Source organism: Cervus elaphus, chromosome 22 (genome assembly GCF_910594005.1).
Source record: "Cervus elaphus chromosome 22, mCerEla1.1, whole genome shotgun sequence".
NCBI classification, from domain to species: Eukaryota; Metazoa; Chordata; class Mammalia; order Artiodactyla; family Cervidae; genus Cervus; species Cervus elaphus.
In genome coordinates, this window is record NC_057836.1 from 42433442 (window position 1) to 42454986 (window position 21545).

At 38.0% G+C, this 21545-nt stretch overlaps 1 protein-coding gene across 1 annotated transcript in view; it reads right to left on the bottom strand.

Annotated features, from left to right (window-relative positions):
* SYT10 (synaptotagmin 10) overlaps nt 1–21545 on the bottom strand; it is a 112414-nt gene that overhangs the window by 12312 nt on the left and 78557 nt on the right. Inside the window, exon 4 of the mRNA XM_043881676.1 lies at nt 9470–9590. Coding sequence (XP_043737611.1) covers nt 9470–9590 — 121 coding nt within the window. The remainder of the gene's footprint in view (nt 1–9469; nt 9591–21545) is intronic.

Below are 21545 nucleotides of genomic sequence, written 5' to 3' on the forward strand. Positions count from 1 at the left end.
GCAAAAGAATGAAACTAAAACACTTTCTAACACCATACACAAAATAAGCTCAAAATGGATTAAAAATCTACATGTAAGACCAGAAACGATAAAACTCCTAGAGGAGAACATAGGCAAAACACACTCCGACATAAATCAAAACAGGATCCTCTATGACCCACCTCCCAGAATATTGAAATAAAAGCAAAACTAAACAAATGGGACCTAATGAAACTTAAAAGCTTTTGCACAACAAAGGAAACTATAAGCAAGGTGAAAAGACAGCCCTCAGAATGGGAGAAAATAATAGCAAATGAGGCAACAGACAAAGGATTAATCTCAAAAATATACAAGCAACTCCTGCAGCTCAACTCCAGAAAAAAAAATGACCCAATCAAAAAATGGGCCAAAGAACTAAACAGACATTTCTCCAAAGGAGACATACAGATGGCTAACAAACACATGAAGAGATGCTCAACATCACTCATTATCAGAGAAATGCAAATCAAAACCACAATGAGGTACCATTACACGCCAGTCAGGATGGCTGCTATCCAAAAGTTTACAAGCAATAAATGCTGGAGAGGGTGTGGAGAAAAGGGAACCCTCTTACACTGTTGGTGGGAATGCAAACTAGTACAGCTGCTATGGAGAACAGTGTGGAGATTTCTTAAAAAACTGGAAATAGAACTGCCATATGACCCAGCAATCCCACTTCTAGGCATACACACCGAAGAAACCAGATCTGAAACGTGCACCCCAATGTGCATTGCAGCACTGTTTATAATAGCCAGGACATGGAAGCAACCTAGATGTACATCAGCAGACGAATGGATAAGGAAGCTGTGGTACATATACACCATGGAATATTACTCAGCCATTAAAGAGAATTCATTTGAATCAGTTCTAATGAGATGGATGAAACTGGAGCCCATTATACAGAGTGAAGTAAGCCAGACAGATAAAGACCAATACAGTATACTAACGCATATATATGGAATTTAGAAAGATGGTAACGATAACCGTATACGCAAAACAGAAAAAGAGACACAGATGTACAGAACAGACTTCTGAACTCTGTGGGAGAAGGCGAGGGTGGGATGTTTAGAGAGAACAGCATCGAAACATGTATACTATCAAGGGTGAAATAGATCACCAGCCCAGGTTGGATGCATGAGACAAGTACTCGGGTCTGGTGCACTGGGAAGACCCAGAGGGATCAGGTGGTGAGGGAGGTGGGAGGGGGGATCAGGATGGGGAATACATGTAAATCCATGGCTGATTCATGTCAATGTATGGCAAAAACCACTACAATATTGTAAAGTAATTAGCCTCCAACTAATAAAAATAAATGGAAAAAAAAAATCAACATTGAAGAAACAAAGATCATGGCATCTGGTCCCATCACTTCACAGCAAATAGATGGGGGAACAATGGAAACAGTGTCAGACTTTATTTTGGGGGGCTACAAAATCATTGCAAATAGTGACTGCAGCCATGAAATTCAAAGACACTTGCTCCTTGGAAGAAAAGCTATGAACAACCTAGACAGCATATTAAAAAGCAGAGACATTGCTTTGCCAACAAAGGTCTGTCTAGTCAAAGCTATGGTTTTTCCAGTAGTCGTGTACAGATGTGAGAGTTGGACTATAAAGAAAACTGAGCACCAAAGAATTGATGTTTTTGAACTGTGGTGCTGGAGAAGAATCTTGAGTCTCTGGACTGCAAGGAGATCCATTTTGTCAATCCTGAAAGAAATCAGTCCTGAATATTCATTGGAAGGACTGATGCTGAGGCTGAAGCTCCAATACTTTAGTCATCTGATGGGAAGAACTGGCCCACCTTCATGCTGGGAAAGATTGAATGCAGGAGGAGAAGGGGATGACAGAGGATGAGATGGTTGGATGGCCTCATTAACTCAATATACATGAGTTTGAGCAAGCTTTGTTGTTGGTGATGGACAGGGAAGCCTGGTGTGTTGCAGTCCCTGAGCTCCCAAAGAGTTGGACATGACTGAGCAACTGAATGACTGACTGATGTCCTATAGTATTACCAGTTTTATAATCAAATGGCATAACCGTTGGGCAACAGAATGAGACTTCTTAGTCAATGAATTAGAAAAGAATTAGCTGATCACTGTGTTTAATACAACGCAAAAAAAACCACTCTTTTACCAAGAGCCAGTCTAAATTATAATGTGTGTTTTAGTTATTTGAGGACATGCTTTATTGTAAGAGATTTCTAAGGAATATAATCCCAATAGGAACAACTGTATTTATTTCCTTCAAAGTGATTTAGAATTAGAAGACTAAAATTTATGAAATAGCAACATTGTATCTAGATAAGTATATATAATCACAATGAATTGAAATTAATAAAACTTTACTAGGTCGGACTGTCTTGAATTGTTGGAAAAGGCATGAAATTTAGAGGTTCTGTTTTAGTCATCATGCTTGATAAGGAGTTTGGATTGAAGGAATGATTACTACAAATCATTTATTCAATGCTCAGTCATATAAAATGAAAAAAAGTGATATTTGGTTTACATATATTCTCAAGGAAGTTTCCTCAAATGTATTATCTGCATGATGCCAATAGGAAAGAAAAAATTTCATTTATGGGCCAAAGAGGACAAATAATTGGTAACAAGTTCTGCTGTAGATGACTGATCTCTACTCTTACTCCTATCACTTTAAGTAGAAAAACTGCCACAGTATTATAGAAAATCATACAATATTTGCAATAAGGAGTTCATGATCTGAGCCACAGTCAGCTCCCAGTCTTGTTTTTGCTGACTGTTTAGAGCTTCTCCATCTTCTGCTGCAAAGAAAATAATCAATCTCATTTAGATATTGACAATCTGGTGATGTCCATGTGTAGAGCATTGAATAATCTTGGCAAAACTCTGTTAGCCTTTGCACTGCTTCATTTTATACTCCAAGGCCAAACTGACCTGTTACTCGAGGTGTCTCTTGACTTCCTATTTTTGCATTCCAGTCCCCTATGACAAAAAGGACATCTTTTTTGGATGTTAGTTCTAGAAGGTCTTGTAAGTCTTCATAGAACCGTTCAACTTCAGCTTATTTGGCATTAGTGGTTGGGGCACAGTCTTGGATTACTGTGATACTGAATCGTTTGCCTTGGAAATGAACAGAGATCATTCTGTCCTTTTGAGATTGCACCCAAATGCTACACTTTGGACTTTTGTTGACTATGAGGGCTACTCCATTTCTTCTAAGAGATTCTTAGGAGAATAGTAGTAGTTATAATGGCCCACAGTAGTAGATATACTGGCCCACAGTAGTAGATATAATGGTCATCTGAATTAAATTCGCCGGTTCCAGTCCATTTTAGTTCACTTATTCCTAAAATCGTGATGTTCACTCTTGCCATCTTCTGCTTTACCACTTCCAATTTACCTTGATTCATGGACCTAATATTCTAGTTTCCTATGCAATCTTGTTCTTTACAACATCAGACTTTACTTCCATCACTGGTCACATCCACAACTGGGCATTGTTTTCATTTTGGCTCTGTCTCTTGATTCTTTCTGGAGTTATTTCTCCAAAACATTAAAAACAAAATGGCATCTGGTCCCATCACTTCATAGCAAATAGATGGGGAAACAATGGAAACAGTGACAGACTTTATTTTCTTGGGCTCTAAAATCACTGCACATGATGACTGCAGCCATGAAATTCAAAGACACTTGCTCCTTGGAAGAAAAGCTATGAACAACCTAGACAGGATATTAAAAAGCAGAAACATTACTTTGCTGATGAAGGTCTGTCTAGTGAAAGCTATGGTTTTTCCAGTAGTCATGTATGGATGTGAGAGTTGGACCATAATGAAAGCTGAGCACTGAAGAATTGATGCTCTTGAACTGTGGTGTTGAAGAAGACTCTTGAGAGTCCCTTGGACTGCAAGGAGATCCAACCAGTCCACCCTAAAGGAGATCAGTCCTCAATAGTCATTGAAAGGACTGAAGCTGAAGCTCCAATTCTTTGGCCACCTGATGGGAAGAACTGACTCATTGGAAAAGACCCTGATGCTGGGAAAGATTGAAGGCAGGAGAAGGGGATGACAGGATGAGATGGTTGGATGCATCATTGACCAATATACATGAGTTTGAACAAGTTTCGGGAGTTGGTGATGGACAGGGAAGCCTGGCGTGCAACAGTCCATGGGGTCATAAAGAGTCAGTCAGGACTTAGCGGCTGAACTGGACTGAACTGATATAATACTTATCAAAATTTGCTTTTTGTACCTTTTTATAAAAAGGAAGCATGGTTTTGGAAGAGGGTATAGGCATTAGGGTGAGTTTTCCAGGTGGTTAAAACTGTCTATTCTATCTTCATTTGTTCTTTTTTTCTTTATAGTTATCCTCCAATTATAGCACCACAACTTTTTTTTTCTATCAATATAATAGATCTTATTTCCTTAGAATAAGCCAAAAATGTGACATTAATTTATTTCAGCAAATGAATGAAATTAATGTTTTTTAGATTCTAGAAAAATTATCTGTATATTTCATAAGCATTTGTACCAAGGGGTCAAAACACATTTTGTGGCTGGAAATAAGGTATCTAGAGGAAAACAAAGTAAAAGGGAAATATTCAATGACTGTATTTTTTTAAACTTTTAATTTTATATTGGCATACAGTTGAAAACTAAGCTGAGCGACTAACAAACACACATACAGAGTTGATTAACAAAGTTGTGTTAGTTTTAGGTTTACAGCAAAGTGGTTCAGTTATACATATACATGCATCTGTTCTTTTTCTGGGCTTCCCTGGTAGCTGTGACGGTAAAGCATCTGCCTACAATGCGGGAGACCCAACTGGGTTCGATCCCTGGGTCGGGAAGATCCCCTGGAGAAGGAAATGGCAGCCCACTCCAGTATTCATGTCTGGAAAATCCCATGGACTGAGGAGCCTGGTGGGCTACAGTCCATGGGTCGCAAAGAATCAGACACAACTGAGTGAGTTCACTTCACTTCATTCTTTTTCTAATTCTTTTCCCATTTAGGCTGTTACAGTATTTAGCAGACTTATCTTCTCTATACAGTAACTGCTTGTTGGTTATCCATTTTAAATATAGCAGGGTGTGGTGGTGGTTTAGTTGCTAAGGCGTGTCTGACTCTTGCGACCCCATGGACTGTAGCCCGCAAGGCTCCTCCGTCCATGGGATTCTCCAGGCAAGAATACTGAAGTGGCTTGCCATTTCCTTCTCCGGAGGATCTTCCTGACCCAAGAATTGAACCCTGGATCTCCTGAATTGCAGGCAGATTCTTTACTGACTTAGCTATGAGGGAAGCCCAGGTTGTATATATCAATAGCAGTGTGTACATATCAGTCCCCTAATCCCTGACTATTCCTTCCCCCCACCCATTCCCCCTGGTAACCATAAGTTTGTTCTCTAACTCTGTGAGTTTGTTTAAATAGAAATATTGATCAACAGAACAGGATGGAAAAACCAGAAATAAACCCATGCACCTATGGTCAATTAATCTATGACAAAAGTGGGAAAACTAAACAATGAAACAAGGGAGGCAAGACAGTCTCTTCAATAAATGGTGCTGGGAAAACTAGACAGCTATATGCTAATAAAAAATGAAATTAGAACATTCTTTAGCAGCATACACAAAAATAAGCTCAAAGTGGGTTAAAGGCCTAAATGTGAGACCAGACACTATAAAACTCTAAGAGCACCCATGGCTGATTCATGTCAATATATGGCAAAAATCACTACAATATTTTAAAGTAATTAGCCTCCAATTTAAATAAATTAATTAATTAAAAAAAAAAAACCCTTAGAGCAAAACATAGGCAGAACTCTCTCTGACATAAGTCACAGCAACATCTTTTTTTTTATCTGTCTCTCACAGTAATGGAAATAAAAGCAAAAAATGAACAAATGGGACCTAATTAAACTCAAAAGCTTTTGCATAGCAAAGGAAACAATAAACAAAACTAAAAGACAATCCACAGAAACGGAGAAAATATTTGCAAATCATGTGACTGACAAGAGGTTTGTTTTCAATATTTACAAACAGCTCATGCAGCTTAACATCATCAAAACAAACAACCCAGGGCTTCCCTGGTTGCTCCGTGGTAAAGAATACACCTGCCAATGCAGGAGATATGGGGTCAGTCCCTGATCTGGGAAGATCCCACTTCCATGGAGCAACTAAGCCCACAAGTCACAACTACTCTTAAGCCTATACACTCGAGAGCCCAGGAGCCACAACTACCGAGCCCACATGCAGCAACTACTGAAGCCCATGAGCCCTAGAGCCCATGCTCCACAACAATAGAAGCCACAACGTTGAGAAGCCCAAATGGCCTCTACAGAGTAGCTCCCATTCACCTCAACTAGAGAGAAGCACATGCAGCAACAAAGACCCAACACAGCAAAAATATAAATAATAAAGAAATAAATAAAAATTTATAAAATACAACAGAATCAAAAAACGGGCTGAAGATCTAGACATTTCTCCAAATAAGACATATAGATGGCCAAAAGGCATATGAAAAGATGCTCAACATTGCTAATTACTTATAGAAGTACAAATCAAAACTACAATAAGATATCACCTCATACTAGTCAGAATAGCTATTATCAAAAAGTCAACAAAAAATATATGCTGGAGAGGGTGTGGAAAGAAGGGAATCTTCCTAATATGCTGGTAGAAATGTAAATTGATACAGCCACTCTGAAGGTTTCTTCAAAAACTGGGTCTTCCCTGGTGGCTCAGATAGTAAAGAATCTGCCCACAATGCTGGAGACACAGGTTTGATCCCTGGGTTGGGAGGATCCCCTGGAGAAGGGAGTGAGTGTCTACCCATTCCCTTTTCCCCTTAAGAATTCCAGTATGCTCGCCTGGAAAATCCCATGGACAGAGGACCCTGGCAGGCTATAGGCCCTGAGGTCACAAAGAGTCAGACACAACTGAGCAACTAACACTTCACTTCACTTCAAAAACTAAAAATATAGCTACCATATGATCCTGCAATCCCACTCCTGGGCACGTACCCAGAGAAAAACATGGTCGAAAGGACACATGTATCCCAATGTTCACTGCAACACTGTTTTACAATAAATGTCCATTGATAGTGGAATGGATAAAGAACATGTGAGATATATATATATATATATATGGAATATTATTCATATTCCATGGAATATGAATTCAGTTATTAAATAATGTTCATGGAATATTATTCAGTTATTAAAAGAGAATGAAATAATGCCATTCGCAGTAACATGGATGGACCTAGAGAAGTCATACTGAGTGAAATAAGTCAGATAGAGAAAGATAAATACTGCATGGTATTGCTTATATGCAAATCTAAAAATGATATAAATGAACTTATTTGCAAAATAGAAACATCCCTATATATTTTTAATAATAGGAACTATGTTCTAAGGAAGAAACTCACTTTTGTGGTATGAGCCCCAGGCCTAAGCCTCTTATTAACAGTGAGAATGAGGCCTGGTTTATCATTTGCTACCCCCATCATGTCTCTGATTACATTTCTCTATTAGTGATAAAGATAATTTACGGGTTCCTTACTTGATTCACAAGGCTGTTGTGAGACTTAATGAGGTGATGTTCTCAAAGCATGCACTCCCCTGATGAGAAGCTTCATACAAATAAAAAATATTCTTGAACTTAATTACAACTTTGCTGTTTGCTTGTCTGGAAATTTGGTTCTCTTTCAATACATGGTAGAAAGAGCAAAATAAACAATAATTTGCAGAATACATTGTTTATCTTAAGTTCTTCCAAATTTGTTTACTTAAAACTTTTTCACCAAAATGAATGTGAAATTAATTTCCTTTCTTTCTATCTTTATATTTCAACTATGCATTGCAAATTTTAAAAAATGAATAAAAATTCATAACAAATTTTAAAAGATGAGACAGAGAAAGACATGCAATGAGAAGTCTCCTTCTCATCTATTCCCTTACTTCTCCACCCCTCAGTTTTTATATATCACTCAAGTATTTCTTTATGCAAATATTAGCAACATGATATATATTCTAAGATTCCACATTATTATATCAAAAGGAGCATGATATCCATATTTATGCTTGTACTTCATTTTTTATTCAGTTAGTTTTTCCTGGAATCTTTTCTACATTAGAGTTCTTAATACTTTTTGTGATACAAATTTAGTTTATTTTGCTCTGAAGAACCAAAAGGTTATAGATTGCACTCCCCATGTCATCTTTTACTATATCTGTGTTATTATTTCTTATTTATTTAATTCAATAAATGCTACTGACCTCCCTACTCTGTCCTGATCATTTTTTCTTCTACAGAGCTGTGCCAAAGTTCCCTATTAACTTACAAATAACTCTCTAGAACTGTGGTGATTTAAATGAAGGGATTAAAGAGAATGATGGGGTTTTACCTCTTTATGAAATCTAGAAAAAGAAAAATTTCCTCCAAGAATGTTTTTAAGAAACTTTAAGGTGTGTTCATTTACTTTATTATATTTCTCTGTTGCTGCATGCATGCATGCTCAGTCACTTCAGTTGTACTCAACTCTTTATGACTCTGTGGACTGTAGTCTTCCAGGCTCCTCTGTCCATGGAATTCTCCAGGCAAGAATATCGGAGTAGTTAGCCATTCCCTTCTCCAGGGGATCTTTTTGACCAAGGGATCAAACCCAGGTCTCCTACATTGAAGGCAGAATCTTTACTGTCTGAGCCACCAGGGAAGCCCGTAGTCCAAGGATCTTCCTTTATAAGCAACTGAGTAGCTGCAAGTAGTGAAAGTCATTCAGCTGTGTCTGACTCTTTGTGACCCCATGGACTATACAGTCCATGGAATTCTCCAGGCCAGAATACTGGAGTGGGTAGACTTTCCCTTCTCCAGAGCATCTTCCCAACCCAGGGATCGAACCCAGAGTTCCCACATTGCAGGTGGATTCTTTGCCAGCTGAGCCACAAGGGAAGCCCCAAAGTGTATGGTAAGTTACACATTTTTTGTGAAAGAACTACATCAGTAGAGAAAGAAATGAAGATATAAACCCAAGTCCAAAGGCAATCTACTTGATAATACCTTTCAAAAATGTCATAGTGATAATGTAAACTAAAGAGGTGTTTAGAACACTTTAGTTGATAATCTCTTTTTCTACTTCTACAGTGCCCCAAGCCTTCCCAGGTGGTGCTAGTGGTAAAGAACACACCTGCCAAAGCAAGAGACATAGAGATGCTGGTTCAAACCCTGGGTTGGCAAGATCCTCTGGAGAAGAAAATGGCAACCTACTCCAGTATACTTGCCTGGAGAATCCCATGGACAGAGGAGCCTGGTGGGCTACAGTCCATAGGGTCACAAAGAGTCGGACACAACTGAAGCAACTTAGCACATAGTGCCCCACAACAGACAAATGAACTTAATAATTCAGTAGCCATTCATAATTTCAGCTATATGGCATGTTTGTTTGGGAATGTACCCATTAGCCAATTGTGAGCATACCTGATGAGCCAGTGATATCCATAGCCTTCAGGTTTCTGCACTTGATGACTGTCAATGTCATACGTCCAGCAGTTGGCAAATAACAAAGGGAAAACATGATTTCACCCAGATCTATACTTTCCTAGAAAGGAAATAAATAACGTTAGCAATTTAAAACACCAGATAGTGGGGAAAAAATTACTGCTGAGTAAAAAAATCACTTGGGTGGACTATTTGAATTCCATTTTAAATTGTTTTATTGAGGATACATGTTACAATGCAAAAATGCTCTAATAAGCAGGTAAGAAAAGAGAGTATATCCCAGCTGGTATTTTGATATATTCACTTGTAATTCTAACCAGAATCTCAAACTCAATACACTCAGAATCAGACTGCTGGTTCTACTCATTTGCAAACATTTACTAAAACCAGTTCCTCTGCCATCTTTTCAAAATCAGGAAGTGGTATCTTAATTCATCTAGAGGTTGCAGTTAAAAACCTAGCACTTACTCTTATTCTTCTTTTTCTCTCACTCCTAACACATCCAACCCACATCTTGTCTACATTATCTATAAAATATATCTGAAATTACTGACGTTCTTTGCAGCTCTGTTACTATTAATCTCATGGAAGCCACTTTCACTTCTTATCAGGATTACTGCAAAGATTGATCAGAAGCAGTCAGTGTGGTGACCTATGAAATGCAAACCACATTATCTCACTTTTCTGCTTAAAATCATCTAAACAGCTGGTATATCTAGGAAATTCCAGATTAATACCTTTTGTCCTGGTATAATTATTAAGAATATCTCTATTATTAAATATGCCTTTGTTTAGATAATGTATTGCAAAGTCATACACATAGGACCCATGTGATCTGGTCTCATCTATCACTCTATTAATCTCTTGTCCCTCCCTCAGTTCACTCTCTTGTAGGCCAAAAGCCTTTTTCTCAGTTATTCATCAGATGATGTTTGTTTGTGCTTGTTACTTTTGCATTTTCTTTTTATCCTCCATAACTTTATATGGCTGACTCCTTCTCACCATGTAGGACTCAGCTCAAAAAAAAATAAATAAATAAAAATAAATCTCTTCAGTGAGGCCTTCCTCCTTCCTATCCTATACCCACCCTACTCACAGATTCTTCACAGTTTTTCATAGCACTAAGCATCATCAGAATTATCTTTTAAATTCATTTTTAATTTCCCCAACTCCCATATGTAAGGTCTAAGGGAGTATAGTTCTATTTATTTTATTTTTGTAACCTAATAAAGGTACATAGCTGACTTTCAGTACAGTTTTTGAAGGAATGAAAATATTATTAATTAATCTGGATAAAAATCTGAACTGCTTTGCTTCATTTGTAAAGTAAAACTGTCCATAGTATCCTGGTATAGATAAATTTGCTGTCAAAGTCTGCCTAGATGGTGAACAAATGAAAATGAGTGTGAACAATGCACATTCTGGATGCTTCTTAAAGAGTTGTTTACAGGAGTTAAATTAAATTATTCCTGGTAAGAAAATCTGTGGTAGATTTAATATGGGAAAGAATAAGTAGCTATTCATTAAGGTTCATAAAACTTGGTTCTTAAAAATTTTCATGAAATACTATTAACATTTATTGGACTAATTCTTACAATTCAAGTTCTGATCTATGTAATTCCCATTTCTTTATTCATGGTCTAGAATTGGTGTTAGTTGCTCAGTCAAGCAGACAGATTCTTTACCATCTGAACCATCAGACCTAGCAATTAAAAGCATAAATATTAGAGTCAGCTAAACTTGCATTGACTTCTGTTTTCTCCTTCTGAGCTGTGAGATCCTAGGAAATTTAATTAAGGTTTGAGTCTCTGAAATTTCATTTTCAGATTGAAGAAAATATCCTTTTCCTCCCCACAGGGGTTTTAATCAGTAATTGAGATAATGTAAATAAAGTCCAAAGCATTTAACAAAGTGTCTGGCATATGATAAGGTATGCTGTTTTGTTCATTGTTGTATTGCTATCACATGGAGCAATGCCTTGACACAGATCAGCTGCTCAGAAATATTGGATAAGTGAAAAAAATAAATAGAAGAATTATTATTTTTTAAAAAGAGTAAGAAAATAATTATTTTAAAACAAAAGTATATCCAAATGGCTCTCCTCTGGCTTGTTTGCTGCACACTTGAAATAGCGAGAAAGATCTAAAAGGAGAGGCCTGAGGAAAACAGGAAGATACAGCCTCCTACAGGACTCATTCCTTTCACTACCAAGAAAATATTGAGCATTATTTGTTAGGTACACTGGTTGGTGCTGTAGATACTAAAAGAGAGATGGCATGATTCTGCCCTCGAAGATCTTAGCTGAGGAGGAAGTCAGTATATAAGACTATAAAGGGCTAATAAAATAAGTCTGAATTTATTTATCTGATTCTTTACTTATTCTCTCTTTTTCCAAGAATTTCTTTAGGCTCAGTTAATGGGTTAAAATTCCTTGTCTGTAGCCCATCCCTCTTTCCATTTCTGGATGTTTGTCCTCACAAGAACTATCAATCAGAGTAGGCACTTTTTGTTGAAAGCTGGTAAAAATTAAAGTGCTGTTAACCTGCTGTACTCAATATGCCAGCAAATTTGGAAAACTCAGAAGTGGCCGTAGGACTGGGAAAGGTCAGTTTTCAATCCAATCCCAAAGAAGGGCAATGCCAAAGAATGTTCATAATACCACACAATTGCACTCATTTCACACAGTAGCAAAGTGATGATCAAAATTCTCCAAGCTAGGTTTCAACAGTATGTGAACCAAGAACTTCCAGATGTTCAAGTCTGATTTGTAAAAGGCAGAGGAACCAGGGATCAAATTGCCAACATCTGTTGGATCATTGAAAAATCAAGAGTTCTAGAAAAACATCTTCTGCTTCATTAATTATGTTAAAGCCTTTGACAGTGTGGGTCAAAAAAATTGTGGAAAATTCTTAAAGAGATAGGAATACCAGACCACCTTACCTGCCTCCTGAAAAATCTGTATGCAGGTCAAGAAGCAACAGTTAGAATCAGACATGGAAAGACAAACTGGTTCAAAATTGGGAAAGGAGTATGTAAAGATTGTATATTTTCACCGTGCTTGTTTAACTTATATGCAGAGTACATCATGAGAAATGCAGAGCTGGATGAATCACAAGCTGGAATCAAGATTGCCAGGAGAAATATCAACAACCTCAGACATGCAGATGACACCACTATTATGGAAGAAAGTGAAGAACTAAAGAGCTTCGATGAAGATGAAAAAAGACAGTGAAAAAGCTGGCTTAAACTCAGTATTCAAAAAACTAAGACTGTGCATCCGGTCCCATCACTTCATGGCAAATAGATGGACAAACAATGGAAACAGTGACAGACTATTTTGGAGGGCTCCAAGATCACTGTAGATGGTGACTGCAGCCATTAAATTCAAAGACCCTTGCTCCCTGGAAGAAAAACAATGACAAACATAGACTGCATATTAAAAAGCAAAAACATTACTTTGCCAACAAAGTCCCATCTAGTCAAAGCTATAGTTTTTTCAGTAGTCATTTATGGATGTGAGAGTTGGACCATAAAGAAAGCTGAGCACTGAAGAATTGATGCTTTTGAACTGTGGCATTGGAGAGGACCCCTGAGAGTCCCTTGGACTGTAAGGGTATCAAGCTAGTCAATTCTAAAGAAAATCAGTCCTGCATATTCATTGGAAGGACTGGTGCTGAAGTTGAAGCTCTAATACTTTGGTCACCTGATGGAAAGAGCTGACTCATTAGAAAAGGCCCTGTTGCTGGGAAAGATTGAAGGCAGCAGGAGAAGGGGATGACAGGAAAAGATGGTTGGATGGCATTATCGACTCAATGGACATGAGTTTGAGCAAGCCCTGGGAGATGGTAGACAAAGAAGCCTGGTGTGCTGCAGTCCATGAGGTCACAAAGAGTCAGATATGACAGAGAGACTGAACAACAACAAAAATTAAAGGATCCCTTTATAAATGTAGAACAAGATACCAAGTGCCACCAAGAAACATGGGGATTATGATAGATAAGTTAGGAAGGAAATAGGAGAGATAATCTCAGAGATGAAATACTTAGAATTCAACAAGAAATGAACCACATTTTCTGCTTGTGCAGAAAAAAAAAAAAGCACACAGAGACTTCTAAAGGGATTAATAAAACATTTTCATACCTCTGACTGATGGTTTCACTTTTATACATCACACAATCTGTAGGAGTAATTTTTCTTTTTCTTTTGATGTATCACATGTTTACAGGGTGGAACAAAGAAAGTTTACTGTGTTTGGTGCCATCTCTGAAAGATTCTATCTATGAATCGAGTTGCAACATAATTTTGACTATCAACAAGTATTGGCAAATATGAAGAGGTTAAATTGAGGAGTGACTGAAGAACTAGCCCAAATAAACTGAAAGAAAAGAATATGATTAAAGGGCCACTTTGATGACAAGCTACTTGGCTTTTTGCTCACTGAACTACTAAGAAATCCACTTAAGTGTGCAAATTCCATATAGTCAGGAGTTTTAAGGAAACTGGAATGACCTGGGTGGGGAAAATTAATGTGTTGTAGGCATGCATAATAACTGCACAAAATTTGAGTCTTTATTAAGACTAAGTTTTTCCTTTAGGAAGTAAGAATTTGAAAGAAGCAAAACTGCCCATATATGGAAAAGGGCAAAATACTCTCTAGGGTAAATGCCAATATTCTTACAGCTTTTTAAATCTAGAAGCAATACAAGAGATAATTATGAGAAGTGAACTTGATGAAGGTAAATGGCTGTATGGCCTATAAAAAGATCCCATAACAAAAGTGCATCAAATCTCTGGATTTTTGTGACAGTCTTCTGAGCTACAATGTGCATTGATCTCAGTACCCACCACTGAATCTGTCCCTATATTGATAGATCACCTCCAGGGACCAGACTGAGTTTTATTTGACTCTGTCTGCCCCAGAGCAATGCAGTTTATAAGGAAAGTCACTTTCAACAATCTGAACTTCCCAGGCCCAGCAAAAGACCAGGAGATAAATTGAAAGGTCTCTGAATATACAGCATAAATATAACATAGGTATGCAGTAAAATTATCTTATATAAGGATGCTATACCATCCCTATTCAACACCCATTTACTATTATTTTAGACAAAGTTCCAAGAAGAATGTTTAATTGGTGTATCAATCTATAACAGGTCAAAACTCACACATGAAATGTAAAGTTGGGAAAACTAACAGCACTAGGTCTAGCAAAAGCAGAGATAAATGATAGCTGCAGAGACACAAAGCATATAAAAAAGAAGCAAATACTGTATTCTAAAAAGGATAGCAATCTAGAATCATTTTGTATCAAAGGCGACTAACACTAATAATGCCTCAGTAACTTAAAAATGTCATTTTATTACAGAGTTGAAGAGTAATTAAAGTTCAAAATGATGATACTGAGTCATTAAGCTAGGGAAAATTATGCTTTATGTTTTGTTTAAGGAAGTAGAGAAGTATACACTACTTTTTGAAGTTATTTTTATCCCCAAACCTTAAAATGTTTAAAATAATAATTTTGGCTTAAAATGAGAAATGCTTTGAATTTCTGAAAATTTTATTTATGAGTAATCTCATTTTCTGTAATTCTATATAAATATGAATTCTCCATATTAACCTTTGAAAAACAGTTGTGTCTTTATGCATATAATTATTTGAAAGCCTACTATTAAGTCTAGGATATCATGTTCCATAAATTTTCTTTCAGATAGTTCTGTGTGTATTAATAATTCTGATACACACTCATGTAACTGGTGAAACATTCACAATGACAATTTTCTTAATCCATACTTGGAATAAAGGGCTTATGAATAAAAGCTAACACCAAGGTCGGGTTAGACACTGTATCTTTGATTTCTTTTACCTGGTTCCACAGACATAGAGCTGGAGAGAGCAAGATAATTGATGACTGGCTACAGTCAACCTCTGAAACATAGTCACAGTTATAAAGTTTTTGTGGGTACTGTGTCACTAAAACAGCAATCATTGGAAAGATAAATCAATATGCAAACAGTTGCACTGCACATCTTATTTCAGGACTAACTGAACTAACAGCAAGTTCAAGATATGGAGAGGAGGCAGTTTAAAGGCTCAATGACTAGTGTGTATAATAACCAAGGGAAGCACTCCTGGAGGGACATGATCATTATGTTGGGTTTGAAGAATTAATGAAATTGGTTTTTAAAGGGAAGAGAAGGAATAATGCTACAGGTGAGTACTATGATAAATACTCAGAAATAAGAATGGATGATTTATGTTGAGAAATATGGAGTTTGGCAACATGTTGAAGGAGGTTTAAGGCTACATGTAGTTGGTTTGGTGATTTCTCTGGACAACAGGGATCCAAAAGTTTTGGTAACACTAGAGAGTGAGAGCTTGGCAGAATAAAAAGGGCATAGGTTCCTGGATTGGAAAAGCCAGAGCTGAAAGCTACATCTTCCATCTACTTGTTCCCAAGCACATGGCAAAAATATGACCTCCTTTAACTTCAGTTTGATCACAAGTAAAATGGGGATAGTAACTTCTGCCTCACAAGGTAGGTATCATCCATATAAAGTGCCTGCCATGAATAGACATTCAAAAATAATGATACCAATGAAAATAATGGTTTAAAAACATTTATTTATTTTGAGTAGGCTAGATTAGTCTGGGAAAAGACCAAAGAGAGGGGTCACTGAAGTAAACAGATATAGGGAAGTGCTGGCTAAAGACGTGCTTGAATTCAGAGATATATTAGGAAGGATCATTAAGACTTATTTAAAAAATCTTTGAATGAACAACTTGTTGCCATAGTGACAGCAGTCATCACATCCACTTAGGACCCTAAATGCAGCCTGCCTTCCAAATTTCCTTCTTGGTAAGAAAACAGATGGCTTTCCTCACTTTGTTAAATGATATGTTAAATGATAAATCAAATGAGTGTCTTCATGAAGTTACTATTTTACTTCATGAAATGAAGCTATAGTGAAATGCAGACTCAAAGAGGGTCTACTGAACTTAAACTATAGTAAAATACTTATTTCTCTCTGACCCATACCTCCCATACACCTGAGGAAATCATAGAACCTAACCTCAATCATTCCATTTAACCCTATTTGGCCTTAGTGGGTTTTGGTATAAAATGAAGGTGTTCAAAAAGAAAAACTAGTTGATTTTCCAGCTCTAAAATTTTGTGTCTTAATTGCTAGCACAATGAGGACTAAATAATAAACATAGCTCAGGTATGTTTAGACTGGATGGACAGGCCCTTTTAGTCTTTGTGTGCTACAGAGCTGGCAAAACCTCATTGGAAAGACTAGAAAGGATCAGTTGGTGCTCATAGCTTGATTTCGAGTTTAAGAATAAGCAATTATAAAGCATGGCTGTCAATTAAATTGCTAGACAATGTGGTTCAGATGAGGAAGGATCCAATCCTTAAGGTAGAGAACATAGGGTTTATTTGGTTAGGGATGTGTGAGAAAAGACCATGTTGAACAAGTAACATTCAGGGTCATTTATATTGTTCCCCAGCTCTGCTAAAAATTCCAAGTATTTGACTCCCTGATACATGTTGGACACACAGGACTTTCAATATAGTCCATACTCCTCAACATGACTCATAGTCCGTATCAAGTTGGTTCCTATGTTTTTTCTACTTTCACTTACAAATTTCTTGTTATATACAACAAACTGTTCATACTGTTCATGGGGTTCTCAAGGAAAGAATACTGAAGTGGTTTGCCATTCCTTTCTCCAGTGGACCACATTTTGTCAGAACTCTCCACCATGACCTGTCCATCTTGGGTGGCCCTACGCAGCATGGCTCATAGTTTCATTGAGTTAGACAAGGCTGTGGTCCCTGTGATTACATTGGTTAGTTTTCTGTGATTGTGGTTTTCAGTCTGTCTGCTCTCTGATGGAGAAGGATAAGAGGCTTATGGAAGCTTCCTGATGGGATAGACTGACTGAGGGGGAAACTGGGTCCTGTTCTGATGGGAGGGGCCATGCTCAGTAAATCTTTAATCCAATTTTCTGTTGATGGGTGGAGCTGTGTCCCCTCCTGTTATTTACCTGGGGCCAAACTATGGTGGAGGTAATGAAGATAATGGTGACCTCCTTCAAAAGATCTCAGGTATATACTGCTACACTCAGTGCCCCCAACCCTGCATCAGGCCACACCATGAACCCATGATGCTGCTGGAGACTCCTGGACACTCACAGGCAAGTCTGGGTCAGTCTCTTGTGGGGTCACTGCTCCTTTCTCCTGGCTCCTGGTGTACAAGGTTCTGTTTGTGCCTTCCGAGAGTCTATTTCCCAGTCCTGTGTAAGTTCTGGCAGCTCTATGGTGGGGTTAATGGCGACCTTCTTCAAGAGGGCTTATACCATACCCCAGTCTGCTGCACCCAGAGCCCCTGTTCCTGTGGCAGTCCACTGCTGACCCGTACCTGCACAGGAGATGTTCAAACACAGTTCAGTCTCAGTCTCTATAGGGTCCCTGGGTCCTGGTGCACACAAGGTTTGTTTGAGCCCTCTTAGTGTCACTGGTGGGAATGGGGTTTGATTCTAAATGCAAATTTGCCCCTCCTACCATCTTGCTAGGGCATCTCCTTTGCCCTTGGACATGGGATATCTCATAGTCGCTCCAGCACCAACCGTCTTACTGGGGTTTCTCTGACCTTGGACATGGGGTATCTCCTTCCTTTGGGCTCACTGCTGCAGGAAGTGTGTCCCAATCAAGGGTCCAAATAGGGCAAGGGTGGGGAGAAAACGTCACTTCAATGCCCTTTTCCATTAATTTAGTCATAATGGGTCACACGTTAGTAAAATAATATTCAACATTCTCCAAGCCAGGCTTCAACAATATGTGAACCTTGAACTTCCATATGTTCAAGCTGGTTTTAGAAAAGGCAGAGGAAACAGAGATCAAATTGCCAACATCTACTGGATCATCAAAAAAGCAAGAGAGTTCCAGAAAAACATCTATTTCTGTTTTATTGACTATGCCAAAGCCTTTGACTGTGTGGATCACAATAAACTGTGGAAATTTCTGAAAGAGATTGGAATACCAGACCACCTGACCTGCTCTCTGAGAAATCTGTATGCAGGTCAGGAAGCAACAATTAGAACTGGACATGGAACAACAGACTGGTTCCAAATAGGAAAAGGAGTATATCAAGGCTGTATATTGTCACACTGCTTAGTTAACTTATATGCAGAGCACATCATGAGAAATGTTGGGCTGGAGGAAGCACAAGCTGGCATCAAGATTGCTGGGAGAAATACCAATAACCTCAGATATGCAGGTGACACCACCCTTATGGCAGAAAGTGAAGAAGAACTAAAGAGCCTCTTGAAAGTGAAAGAGGAGAGTGAAAAAGTTGGCTTAAAGCTCAACATTCAGAAAAGTAGGATCATGGCATCCGGTCCCATTACTTCATGGCAAGTAGATGGGGAAACAGTGGCAGACTTTGCTTCTTTGGGCTCCAAAATCACTGCAGATGGTAACTGCAGCCATGAAATTAAAAGATGCTTACTCCTTGGAAGGAAAGTGATGACCAACCTAGACAGCATATTATAAAGCAGAGATATTACTTTGTCAACAAAGGTCCATCTAGTCAAGGTTATGGTTTTACCAGTAGTCATGTATGGATGTGAGAGTTGGACTATAAAGAAAGCTGAGTGCAGAAGAATTGATGCTTTTGAACTGTGGTGTTGGAGAAGACTCTTGAGAGTCCCTTGGACAGCAAGGAGATCCAACCAGTCAATCCTAAAGGAAATCAGTCCAAGGACTGATGTTGAAGCTGAAACTCCAATACTTTGGCCACCTGATGTGAAGAGATGACTCATTTGAAAAGGCCCTGATGCTGGGAAAGATTGAAGGTGGGAGAAGGGGACGACAGAGGATGAGATGGTTGGATGGCATCACCGTCCAACTCAATGGACATGAGTTTGAGTAAATTCTGGGAGTTGGTGATGGACAGGGAAGTCTGGAGTGCTGCAGTTCATGTGGTTGCAAAGAATCGGACACGACTGAGTGACTGAACTGAACTGATACAACAAACACTGCACTCTAGCTTTACCAAATACCTCATCAATTTCTAAATATTCATTCATTTATTAGCTTGCTTGTATTTATTGAGAACAGCCTAAATGGAAAGCACTGTCCTTGTCATTAGGGGAACACTGATAATCAGGACAAAATTCTTCTCCTCATAGGGCTTATATGGGATTTTTCATAAGTTACATCGCCTCTCAGAACATCACATAATTAAGAGACAAAATGGAATAAAAATGTAGGTCTGTATAATTTTAAAGTACATTTTTAAATCCAGTGTTGTATGGTCTTTTAGAGGGATTCCTGGGTTTTAATTATAAGAATAGAGATGAAAAATACTTGATTCTTTCCATGAGGATCTAGGAGAACTTCAAAAGTGGGTGATTGAATCTTGAAGAAAGACTAATGGTAAAGGAAATCAAAAATAGAGGAAGCATCATATAAAGAAGTTGTGAGGTAAGGCTTTTAGATGTCTAACTATGACCAGAATGTAAACAAGATCACTGGTTTAGGATCCGCTCTCAATAATACTTACTCAGATCAACCCAGAATTCCTCTGCAGTCAAGATGAGATCCACTTTCATGACTAATATCAATAACAATTTCCTGGGGAGGTTGCATTTAGACTTAAAAGGGATAATATGCAAAGAAAATGTATGTTCAATTTGCAGATGCTCAAGAAATACTATTCTTTTCTTGTTTTAACAATATTTCTATTGTTTATGAGCATCATAATGTTGATTCTCAATAAAAAGCGTACTGAATGAAAAAAATCATATAAGCATCAAGCCAGGTCAGTGGCAGCAGGGACTTCACTTCCATTTGAAGATACAAAGACTGCTTATTAACCAGAGAGCAACTGAGCTAGGACACTGTTCACAACTGTTGAGGGCTTTATGAGTGAAACCCTCTACAAGTGTGCAAGGGCATATCCATGTATGGTTCAAAACACTTTTGAGTCATTTAAAGATACACTGGATATGGGGAGCTGAAGTTGCGTGATACATATCTGCTAGTTTTTTTTTTTTCACATTTTTTTATTTTTATTTTTTTATTTATTTATTGTTTTTTGTCATACATTGATATGAATCAGCCATAGATTTACACGTATTCCCCATCCCAATCCCCCCTCCCACCTCCCTCTCCACGCTAGTTTTATTGAACCTATTTCTTTATAGATCCCTTTATTCTAGGGTGATTTGGCATTATGTTTGCTATAATTCTATAGCACTCTGGAATTGCAAAATAAATACATCCCTAAGGTGGACGAATTGCTTCTTTTTTTGTACATCTGACCATCTCTTCCACTCAGCCAGAGCAAGCAGTCTAGTGACTATGGGGAGCAAGGGAAAATAATGAAGAAGATGCTTGACAGAATACAATTAGGAAATTATAGCATAGCATTATAATCCTGTTCCAGTTTCTAGCTCATTTCCCTCCTTCTTCTTCAAAGAACCACAATTTTTGAACAATCCTTCCTCCCTGCCCTTCCTCTTTCTCTCAGTGATTCTGATTAAACTAGATTTCATCATGTTCAATGAAGATGGGGAAGAAACAGCCAAAGGAGGGTCCTATCAGAAAACCTGTTACCTTCCTGGATTTTTACCTCACATTTTCTTCATTGATTCTTTCCCACCATCTCCATTAAAAACAGAGAAAATTCTCACCTAATGTCCATTAGCAGGATCTGCTAGTATTTCCATAAGAATGAAGAAATGCCTTTGTATTAAGCATATAATATTAAGCATTGTGCTTCATCATGGAACAAAGATGGAACTTATCTGAAGTCAGGGCAGAAGTGGGCAGAGAGCATGGTAGTGTTACAGATGGGACCATTATAAAGCATACTGAGCATTAAGTGCTTAATGATCACAGCCAAGAGCTATTATTGCCAAGGATGCTATTTAATATTGCCCCTGTTTTGTCTCAGTAGGAGAACCATTTTCAGCCCTTAATCCAAGCAGGAAATAACTACCTGACACAATGGTTTAACTCTTATACAATCCAATACAGCCATTGGAT